Source organism: Parasteatoda tepidariorum, chromosome 5 (genome assembly GCF_043381705.1).
Source record: "Parasteatoda tepidariorum isolate YZ-2023 chromosome 5, CAS_Ptep_4.0, whole genome shotgun sequence".
NCBI classification, from domain to species: domain Eukaryota; kingdom Metazoa; phylum Arthropoda; class Arachnida; order Araneae; family Theridiidae; genus Parasteatoda; species Parasteatoda tepidariorum.
In genome coordinates this window covers 72,567,664-72,580,247 of record NC_092208.1, presented here as the reverse complement: position 1 = coordinate 72,580,247, position 12,584 = coordinate 72,567,664, and the positions used below count along the sequence as shown (strand labels likewise).

Here is a 12,584-nt window from a genome sequence, read left to right as displayed (position 1 = left end):
TCTGAATCAATCAACAATCTTTTTACTACTAAGAAAATGAAAAAAAAATAATAAATTAAATCTGCCAAAAAAATTAAAATAAATTACAAATATTTTGTTACTGTTTGTTTTTCTTTTTTTTCCGACTGCTTATTTAATGCGTTGATTAAAATATAAACCTTGAATCCGAATAAGTAAATGATTTTCCTCATTTAAAAGTATTAAAAAAATGAAAAAATTAAAACTGAATTTTTTTTATTTTATTCTTTTACTTTCATTTTGCTTGAAAATTTCACAAAGCAATTATGTGATCCCATAAACCATTAATAAACATTGCCTCTCTCTCTCTGTCCCTCAGGCTTTTGTCAGTTATTCTCCCAGTAAAGAGGGGTGATTATCAATCCCCTCCTCAGTTCTCGAGAAAAAAGAATAGCAGTTTGAAAGATAAGTTTCCAAGAAAATCAAGATGTGTTTGAGGGGAAAGGATTTCTATGGGTCTTCGAAAAATCTTCAATTTCAACCATGTCTAATCGCATCCGGACTCTAGTTTAACAATGTATGAGCAAAGTTAGGAGTAGTGCAGTGAAACTACAATTACATAGAATTTACAATATATTTTACTAAATTTTGTTACTAATTCTTAAAAATAAATAAATAAAAAGTCAACTACAAAAATTTTTATTAGGCATTTGTAAATAAATTTTTGACATTTTTTAGAAAAAAAAATGTGACCAGACTATTTTCCCGACGAGACTTTAAATTTTTCCCGATGGAGGGGCTGGCCATGCCCGACAGGGGTGCTCCAGCCCCCCCCCTGACCCCCTACTGGCGCCGCCCTTGCCGAAATATAGGGGGTAGCTGAAATCTGGGAAATATTGTCGCAATAGTTTGGTCAGGAGAGCCCTGCAAAGTTAGAACCCCTTAATGTTAATTTTACTATTTGGTTGCTTCAACACATCTCGAGAACTTTTAAGCGCTTTGAAAAATTTGTTCACACAATTGCAAAATCAGTTTATCCAAAGATAATTCCATTTAAAATTTGGCTTTTAGTAAATATATATTATGTTTATTATTTTATTTAATAATAGTGGGAAAAAAATTGTATTGTAAGGTATACAATTTTTGCATCATTTTAAATAATATAGTTTTACGCCTGAAAAATACAAAATCTGAGCGAAATTGGTCGAATAGCTCTTAAGAAATCTATTTTTAAAACATGACTTTTATAACATTATTTTTATAATTTCTCAGGAACTATTCGACCAATTTTGATAAAATTTTGTATTTTACCATGTACAATTACATACTTTGAAATGATGTAAAAAATAGTATATCCTAGTAGTATAAAAGTAATCTATCTTAAATCGCAGTACATAAAAATGCGCACAAAGTAAAATTAAGATTAAAAAGGATCCAAACTTTGCATTGCTCTCCTGACCGAACTTTTGGAACGAATACTTTCATTCCGAAACACTTTTTTTACAAATTGAAAATATTCCAAGCATCATGTAAGTATTCATAATTTAATAATATAACTAATTAAGTGATATATAAAGGTTTTATTAATTAATTGATATATAATTGTTGTTGATATATAATTGTTGTTGATAAAAATGTCTTGTTAGTAGAATTATTATATTTTATTAATTATTTTTAGATTATAGATATTGTTTTTTATTAGTTCCAAAACGCGAAGTGATTAATATAAGTTTTTTTTGTTCAACTTTTTTTTATATCTAATATTTGTAAAATAAATTAAAATTAATTATAAATAAAATTATTTACTTAAATAAGGTTTAATAATAAAGTTTATAGTTAAAATTATGATATTATAAGATTATATAAGTAATAATTAATAGTTATAATTTATAGTTAAATATTAATTTTAAGAATAGTTTTCGTACAATTAATCCTTTATAAAATTCCATTCGCAATGTTTAAAAAGTTTATGCACTATAATTAATATAAATCAATAGCAAAGATTTTAAAATAAAATTGTTTGAAAATAAAAGACTGTTTAAAACTTAATTTTTCAAATTGTATCATAACTAATTATTAGAAATATTCTTTAAACTTTGACGAAAAAAGATTAAAGTTTTAATTCAAGTAATAGTCAACTTCTGTATTGTTGAACGAAAAAATATTAATTATACTATTTGCGAAATATAAAAATGACATTGTTTGTAGCTGTTGTTAGTAAAAAAAATTTTAATAGCTTTAACAAAGTAGATTACCAATATCAATTAAACTATGAAGATAAACAATTAAAAAATGATTACATACACTGGAAAAAATGAGTTAAGATTGAATTTGAATAATTAAAATATAATCTTAGTCTTTTTAAATTTAAAAATGACGCTGTTAAAAATTTAGTTTTTGTAATTCTTTTGTCTGTGGTTCTTGTCAGTAACAATTAAACTGTGACGAGATATTTAATTTTTGTGAATTATAAAAATGATAAAAAATTTTAAATTGATTGTTAAATGATAAAAAATTTAAATCAAAAAGGGAGACTTTTCACTATTTGTAAACATACATAAGCAATAACAAATCAACTGTTAAGACGAATAATTAAACAATAAATGCATATAAAAATACAAAATTTCATTTTTACTAAAAGGAAAAAAATTAACTTTATTATTTTCTGACAATTAAAGTGACATTTCAGACTTTATTTTGTAACAGTACTGTGGAGATAAATAATAAAACTTTTAAAACATTCGAACATAGCATAGAAAAATTTCATTTTTGTTTGAATATAAAAATTTAATAATATAATTGGCTAACAGTTAAGGAGAGACTGTATAAGCTTTTATTTTTTATAACTATTTTAATAACTTTGATTGGCAGTAACAAATTGAAAGCCACCATATTAAGCAAAAACATCTATGAGAGACTACACATATTATTGAGTTAGTTAAAAACTATAAACATATCCTGAAAATTCCAACATGCGCGATTTCCATTTTAATCAACTGCAAACTACGCAGGTTTTAATCAAATCAGATAAAAATTTAAGAAATATTAAATCCTTGAATATGGAAAATTTTTTTCATGAAAATTACTAGCTTGTAGTTTAAAGAAAATTCTCTCAAAAGTGTGTTTGGAAAATTATAATTAAAAAATACTTTTTCTATTTTAAATTAAATTCATTGGTAAATTATAATATTTTGCTTTCACTGCAAAAACCTTACACAAATTATGCATAGTTCTTACTTACAATGTTTCACAGCGTTTTTTTTTAAGTGTTACTTAAACTTTTTTGTTTGTTTATGTTTATGTAGGAAGGTACTACTTTTTGTTATTGGAGTCCTATCCTCGGCATTATTGGCTGCTGGTGATGAGAAATGTGGCTGGGGATCTTGCCCTGGAGTTGGCAGTAAGTAAATTAAAATATGATATCTTGTAAGGAATCTAAACAATTTCAACATGTTTTCAACATACATTTAGCATTTTTTTACAAGTAGATTCTATTTTTCTTGCACTATAAGAGAAATATTTTAAAATTAAGGACTCATAAGAATGTCGTACAAATATTAGTAATTTAAGATAAATAACAATATGCTTTTATAAATCAGAAGAAATTAAAAAAACACTAAAACTTATACGTATTGTTGAAAATGGGAAAAAAGTTAATAGTAACAATTACATAATCAAGAATAGTCACACAATTTACAATAATAACACGATTTAAAATAGTTACTCAGTCTAAAATAATTACTCAATCTAAAATAATTACACAATCAATAAAAGGGACTCATTATTTTTTTTTTCAATTTAAATGCAGCAAGTTTCAGTTACATTCATTCAGAAAGTGATTAGTTTTAGATAAATGAATCAAAAAATTTTCAACTTTCATTAACAAAAAAAATTTTAATTGTCCCTTAATTGCATTAAAATACATATAAAAAAACCTTTATAGAAATATGTTTTTAATAATAAAGATCAGCATTTTAAATAATTAAGATCAGTTTAGAAAGTAGCCTAATCTCTTTTTGCAGTTTTGAAACAAGGGGAAAAAATCTCCATACTGCAGATATTTAAATTTAAATAAATGTTTTAATTAGTTTTAAAAAAAACTACACTATAAAAAAATTCCGGACCAAATTACGGTATAATGTACCGGCACTTTGGGTGCATCATCCGTAAAACCCATTTTCACCTCAAAATTTTAAACCGTAATTTTTACAGTAATATTTTTTTTTAAAACTTGTTCTAAAAGCAAATTTGACCGAAAAAAAGAAGAAAAGTAATTATACCAAATAAATGGTTCTTGTGCCATGCTCTAAGATATCATGATATAAATATCAAATTTGACCACATTTACAAAATTTCAACACACATCAGAAAACTATTTATTATTGTTATTTTTACTAAAATCAATACCGAAGCACTTCGATGAAAATTATCTAGTTGTTTGCTGTTCTCATAGAGATAGAAACACGGTAAATTTTATTATATTCTGGTAATTTGGTCCATACTTTTTTACTCAATGTATAAGTACATTTATAATGAATAGAACTGCAAAATTGATACGCGATGATTAGGTTTAAAAAATTATGAGAAATAAAGGTAGTTTTGCATTTCGTTAATATATCAGAATTGCTTTTAATAAAAATATTCTTTTTTTAATGATTTCACAAATCGCTCTTGGCATAAATGTCTTTCTTAATTTACAAGTAAACAACGAAACAGTCAACAAGTAAACAACAATTTAACGGCATTTTCAAAATGTTGCAAATGTTTGCACTTTATAAAAAATCCCCACAAGTAACATTTCAATTGTTTAATCAGTTTTTTTTTGTTGTTAAAAACAACTAATTTGAACTTTGCTGCAGTGTACCTGAATGTCAGATTTCAAATTTTGAAATTCTAGATTAAAAGTTATAGATTGTCTAAGATATACATTTTCGCTTCACAAAAACAGGCAATTCCTCTTAATTGAAAACGAAAAGCACTGTATTTAAAAAATATTGTATTTTTTCTGTATTTAAATTTTTTTTAAATGCAAACAAATTTGAGTCAGTTTGTCAAAAAAACTAACTGATAACAAATATTTTTCAATGCTAATTAATTTAGGTACTCATTGCTAGAAAGGAAGCTAAAAACATACATCAAGAGTGGTGAATACAGAACACCTAGATTTTGCTTTTAGAATATACCTCAAAACTTTCCTAGACTTTTCCTAATTTGTTTTATTAATGCGAGCAGTCTCATAGATTACCGTTAAAATTCTCTAGAGCAGTGATCCCCAAAGTGGTCTATATCGTAGCTCTTGTAATAGCCACATGGTACATCTAATGAGGCAAGAAAGTTAACTACTGATAATCAGAACACTATATACAATTTTTTGTACATGGTACCTTTAATGATAAAAAGCGTAAATGATCTTTTCTTAGTTAATATTTAATTTTTTTTCATTCTTCTTTTTTTTTCAGGATGTTGTTATGGTGGTCTCCAAGTGCGCTCCGTTTGACAATCCTGCATGCTGTCCTGATGGAGACTACAGTTGTCGTCCAGGAAAAACTTGCTGGAAAATTGTTACATTAAAAAAATCCTGGTTCACTTGCGTAGATGCTACTGCAGCCTCCAGTGATGGAAGCTATGACCTGCAAAAAGGACAATCGGAAGCCCTCATGAATGCTAAGAGCTATGCTTAAAAAATACAAAAGATGTTACCAAAATGTATTCAGAATATATATAATGTTTTTGAAATGTTTACAAAATATGAAATAATAAATTATTTGTTCACATTACTATGCATGCATTTATGTGAATTTATTTTATTTTTTGTAAAAAAAAAAAATGAAAATGAAAATCTGCATACAGTATATCATATTGATTTAATACAGCTATAATGATTTATATAAATTGAATTCTATTATTTATACGGTTACAGCTATAATGATTATAATTACATTATACGGTTACAGCTATAATGATTTATATAAATATATTTTTATATGATTTATGCATTTTTATATTAAATGAGTAAATGTTTTAAATCACCACTATTCATTCGGATTAAATTTATTTGAAAATAATTTCAATTCATTAAAAATATCGAAATGTAGATCTGGAAAATAAATTGAAGCATTTTAATCTTGAACACATTTTTTTCCCGTTCCCATTTGCTTTGTATGCTGTTTTAAAAAGAATTTCAAATTTTCAAAAACGTATCGCCAATTCCACTTTAATTGCGTAATGATACAAATTATTTAGTTTCAAAAAATAGAAAATTATAGTTTATGAGTCATCCCTTATATTTTATTTGTAGCGAGATCTATAAATTATATTAATATTTTTACAACAGCAATTTTTAAAACTAAATTTTGAGAGACTCAAAAGAAAATTTGGCAGTATACTNTTCAAAAACGTATCGCCAATTCCACTTTAATTGCGTAATGATACAAATTATTTAGTTTCAAAAAATAGAAAATTATAGTTTATGAGTCATCCCTTATATTTTATTTGGAGCGAGATCTATAAATTATATTAATATTTTTACAACAGCAATTTTCAAAACTAAATTTTGAGAGACTCAAAAGAAAATTTGACAGTATACTTTTCAGCACAAAATTTTGACTTCAAATTCAGATTTATTTATTTTTTACTTATATATTTATTATATTTTTATATTTATTTTATTTATATATTTATTTTATTTATATATTTATTTTATTTATATATTTATTTTATTTATTTATTTTATTTACATATTTTAATTATTATAATGAGTGGAGAAAAGACAGATGATGATAAAGTAACTTTATATGAAAAAAGTAAAATTTTACCTAGTTAAAATTACTATGCTTTGTGCTGATGAACAATCATAATTTGTAATAACTTTAATTTTATTAAAGGTTACATTTCAATTGGACAAAAATAAATAATTTTTTGCATATTTCGTATCCAAAGACTTATAATTTTAAGCCATTCATAGAATCATCATAAGGGTATGGCAAGGGTCTTGCATTCTTTTTTCTCTGAAAGGCTGTGCACCGTGGTATTTGAGTAAATAAATAAATAATTAATAGAAATTTTGATTTTTCGAAATTATTTTCTGAACCTAAAATTTAAAAAACTGAATAGCATTTGATCCAATAAACGATTTTTTTTGTAATATCATATCATATATCACATATCATATATCTAAGATAGCATATCAATCAATTTGAAGAATACGGTTTCAGAATTTTAGAGTGTTAAACCAAATTTTATTTTTACTTTATTTTATAATACGAAGGCACCTTAATTCTTATAATATATTATCCAAGAGCTTCTTTTCGAGTATCAAAGTCTAAGACAGTGTAACTAAGACAGTGTTACTGAATAATAATAACATACAAATCAATATCTGAGACATTGATTAGTATGTTATTATTATTCAGTTACATTTTATTATTTAGTAATTTGTAAATAGTGCGTAATTTTTTAAGGATCCTCTCTACTGAGCAATGTAGATAAAAGATTAAAGGAAAATGCATATGGAAAAATATATTTGAATATAAAAATGCATAGAAATATTTATTTTGTTGTTGTTGACGTATGTCTGTTTAGGCAGAGAGGGTACGACTGTTCTTGTTTTCCAGTGGCGCCATCTATGGCTAAGAATTCGACTTCCTCTACACCATAAGTACACACAACCGCACTCAAACGGTTAAAGGTGATCGTTGTGGTTCACTCTGTAAATTCCAATATATGAATTTTTCCGAATTCATATTATAATTATAGGATATAATAAAAGCATACAAACAATTATTTAATTTAAATTTGTTTGCCCGCCTCTTCCTAGCCCATGCATGGAGAACACTGCTCTGGTAGAAAAAAAAACAGTATAGCGATATAACACTGAATACAGGTTTAGTTAAAGAGAAATTAATAAAATTTTTATTCAGTGCATAAACTTCAAGATAAAGAATTGAATATTTCATTTTATTTATCACTCTATTTTATTGTAAAGCAATTTTGAAAGTAGAGTGGAAATACTTAACAATGAATATTTTATTCTATATTGAACAGCGTTGTATAAAAATTCAGTGTAGTTTTAATAAAATTGGAATTGTTTAAATAAATATTGGTGTCAAATTCAATCAATAAAAAAAAAATGATTTAATAATTTATAATATCGAAGAAACTAAAGATATGTTATGCATTAATACAAAAATTATATTATTGTTATTACACAACGTTAACTTTTTATGATAAAGTAAATCTAATCTAATCATATAAGAGGAAGAGCATTGTTGCCAGAAATTCGCTACCTCTTTAAGATTTATATTTTTTCCTAAAGAGATCTGATTACAAATTACTTTCTCTTTTCTTACAACCTATTTAATAAAGAGAAATATTTTTTAAAAAAAACTTTTATTATTTTTTTTTGAGTATTTATTATTTTTTATTTATTTATTGCTTATTTATTTATTTATTAATTTTTTATTTATTTATTAATCTATTATTTATTTATTAATTTTTATTTATTTATTCATGTCATACATTTATTTATTTATTATACACAAATTAAGACATTTATTATTTGTTGCATATTAAATGTTAGTAAGACTCTATTAAGCACACTGTTAGAATTTTCATTCTAAAATTACTGTGAAATAACCTTCAGTAGTCTGTTCATCTAATTTACCGACAGTGTACGATAAAGAATATTTTTCAACTTCACGGTTTTGAAACCGTTTACAACTGGTGTGGTTAAAATGCCATGATTATAAAACTACATGGTTTTTTAACTTTTTAAAACTAACATAGTTTTAAAACTGTAAAAAAGCAATCTAAACGGACATTGGAGCTAAGTAGTGGATGAGATTTGTTTATCAAATGAACCATGGAATATTGCTTAATTAGTTTATTTGCCTACTTCATCTATTGTAGGAGTTGTGAAATACTATACATTTTATGTTAAGCAACTTTATGGTGACCATCTATGCGTGAATGAGTATCGGAAACTAATAGTCCAGGGTCACGCATTGCAGTGTGGTGTCAACGCTGAGACTCGAACCTCCGTCATGGCTTTGACAAATTAGCCCCTCCCAGTTATAATTTGTAACCAGCTGCAAAGAACTAAGTGGTTTCATTAGGTGGCCCTAGTTGATACTATAAAATTCTGGTTGTTTAACTTTATTCGGTGAAAGCAATCAAAAAAGCCTTTTATTCACAGTTTACAGTTGGAATACTATTATATTCAGGGTTATTTGACTATTTTGTTGGAATATGGTAAAATAATAAGCAAATAAATTGTTATTTAACTGTTTTTTCGAGAAATTTCTATGAGCGTACTTGAAAATAAAGTAATCATAAAATAATGTAAACAATGTAATTCGCAATATTCTTTTCGTGATAGTGATATATTCAAAAAGCTACTGGGCGCTTAATAAAGGAGTGCATTTTAAAAAAGTTCCATTATTATTTATTTATTTATTTTATTTATTTATTTTATTTATTTATTTTATTTATTTATTTTATTTATTTATTTATTTTATTTATTTTATTTATTTTATTTATTTTATTTATTTATTTATTTTATTTATTTATTTCACTTATTTATTTTATTTATTTATTTATTTTATTTATTTATTTTATTTATTTATAAAACTCAAATTCGGACATTTATTGCTTTTTAAATGTGAGGGAGATTCTATTGAGGACTATTTAAAAGATTAACATGCAATAATGTGAAAAAATTAATTCGCAACATTTGTCCATAATAGCGATATATTCAAAAAGATATATAGATTTAATTTTTTACTATCATTTGACTTAAAACATTTTTTTCTATCAAATAGTTCAAAGCAAGAATTTTATTTTGAATTATTTATTTATTTATTATACTCAAAATATATTTATTACATATTAAATGCTAGTAAGAGTCTATTGAGTGCTTGAAATTCAAATTAACATGTAACCATGTAAATATTGAAATTTGCAATACTTAATCAAGTTAGTGATATAGTCAAAAAATATTAACATTTCACGTCTAAATATCATTAACTTCAATTAAAATACTGTGTTTTTAAAAATAATTCAAAACACTAGTTTTTATTTATTTATTTATTTATTTATTAATTAATTTATTTATTTATTCATTCATTTATAATACTCAAATTAGGACATTTACTGCAGTTTAAATGTGAGTACGATTCTACTGAGTGATCCCTGTTGGATAAAATAATCATGTAATAATTTTAAAAATATGTAATTTTCAATGCATAATGATTATTAAATTCCAAATGGCATTATTAATTAAAATATTGCGTTTTCCTTTAAATAATTGAAAATAATAATTTTGGCTCTTTTTTTTAAAAAGTTTGACAATTTGAGTTTAACATTTAAGGAATATATATTTAATTACTTATTTGTTTAAAAAAAACTACTATTNACTCAAATTAGGACATTTACTACAGTTTAAATGTGAGTACGATTCTACTGAGTGATCCCTGTAGGATAAAATAATCATGTAATAATTTTAAAAATATGTAATTTTCAGTGCATAATGATTATTAAATTCCAAATGGCATTATTAATTAAAATATAGCGTTTTCTTTTAAATAATTGAAAATAATAATTTTGGCGCTTTTTTTTAAAAAGTTTGACAATTTGAGTTTAACATTTAAGGAATATATATTTAATTACTTATTTGTTTAAAAAAAAAAACTAATATTTTTATTATAAAATTCTTAAGGAACTTTTAACGAACAAAAAGATAAAATTAAAATGAAACTTAGTTGACAAGACTCCCTGATTGGTGAAAATCACAATAAGTCAAATTTTCAGACTTACCAATAGAATAAAATAAGGAACACTTTTTATCTTGAAATAAGAGATCCTGGTATTGTTCTAAATAAAAGATATTTTAATTGCACTTTCACTGCATACTTTATTCGAGCAGTCTTATCTAATATTATCAAAGATAATTTTAGGGCTGTTTTACTATATAAATCAGAAACTTTGGAAATAATAATTATTCCGAAATAATTAGTTACATTATTGTTCTTCAGTTTGAGAATATTTGAAGCATTACATAATGTAAGTATTTATGATTTAATGATATAATTAAATAATTGATATATTAATGATTTTTACTCAATTCTTTCATTAAATTTGAAAAGTATATATTTTAAATTAATTTTTTATTAAATTGATTTATAATTTATCATATAAGTAATAATTATTTAATTATCTAACTATTTAATGCAACGATATATAAATGTTTTTTCCTCAATTCTTTTATTTTGTTACATTTTGAAATAATTGCTTTTTAATAATGATGTTGCTTTTTAATAGTTCTAAAATTTATAATGATCAATGATGATTTTTTTTAAAAATAAAAAAATAAAGTTATTAATTAACTAAACTATTCACTTAAATAAAGTTATTAAGAAAACTATTGAAGCCATCAAAGAATTTTTGAGACGTAAGTAAACTAAAACTGTATGAAATTAAAATAAAAATTACGTCTTTTTAAGTGATAAAAGAAAACAAAATTTTGCATCTAACATTTATAATTTTAATTTCTTTTTCTGCAAATAATTATTTAGGTTAACTAAGTTTTTAAATTTATAGCTAAATAATTGTTAGAAACATATGTATCATTCAGTTAACTCTCTAGGAAATTCCATACGCTGTCTTAAGACAAAAAGTTTATTCGCAATTGTTCATATTTTTTAATAATAAAAGACTTTTAAAAGCATTTCAAAACATATTTTTTCAAATGTTTTGTCAATGTTTATTAGAAATAAACATTGACATCGGAGAAGAAAAATGCTTTATACTTCAATACAAATGAAGCAAAATTTCAGCATTGTTGAATGATAAAAATTAATGGTATTATTTGCTATAGTTAAAAGTGATAGTGTTTGCAACTATTGTTTGGAACTTATTTTTGCAATATCTTTATGAAAGTTTAAATGCAGTAGAAATTAAACTATGAAAATGAACAGTTAAAAATTGAATACATAAAATATAAAATATTAGTATTGTTAAACGATAAGGATTTGATGATATTGCTTTCAAACAGTAAAAGTGAGATGGTTAAAAAATTGATTTTAAAAGCAATTTTTCAACGTTTTCTGTAATTAACAAAACTGTGTAGAAATTAATTAAAAATTTAATACATAAAGGTAAAATTTTAGTATTTGTTGAAAGATAAATAATTAGATAGTGTTCTAGTAATTTAATTGAGACTGTTTTTATCTGCTTTATCTATGTTCATACACAACAACATTGAAGAAAAATTTTAAATTTTAGTATTTGTTGAATGAAAAAAAATTTAATGACATCAGTTACTAAATTTAAGAATTTGTCTATTTGAGATTACACTTTTATAACTAATTCTTCTATTTTTTATTCAAATAAAAATTAAAATTGGAAGAAAAAATTAAATTTTAGATTTGTTAAATGATATATATTTCATGTTATTTGCTAAAATTAAATGGAAAAGTGTTTGAAAGTTTGTTTTAGTAAATGTTTTACAAACTTTCAATGGGAATAACCAACTGTTAGGACGAATAATCAAACATATAAAGCAAAAAATACATATAAAGCAAAAATTTATTTTCGTAAAATAAAAAAATAGACTTTTTTATTTACTAGCA

The 12,584-nt window shown here is 23.8% G+C and overlaps 1 protein-coding gene across 2 annotated transcripts in view; it reads left to right on the top strand.

The window, feature by feature from the left end:
- Positions 1 to 12,584, top strand: part of LOC139424768 (uncharacterized) — a 30,054-nt gene that overhangs the window by 14,973 nt on the left and 2,497 nt on the right. The window contains exon 1 of one of the 2 annotated variants that reach the window (XM_016070839.3): positions 10,872 to 11,016. The exons of the other annotated variant lie outside the window; for it this stretch is intronic. Within the exon in view, the coding sequence (XP_015926325.1) occupies positions 11,015 to 11,016 (2 nt within the window). The 5' untranslated portion in view covers positions 10,872 to 11,014. Of the gene's footprint in view, positions 1 to 10,871; positions 11,017 to 12,584 lie in introns of those variants that run through there. 2 annotated transcript variants of the gene reach the window in all.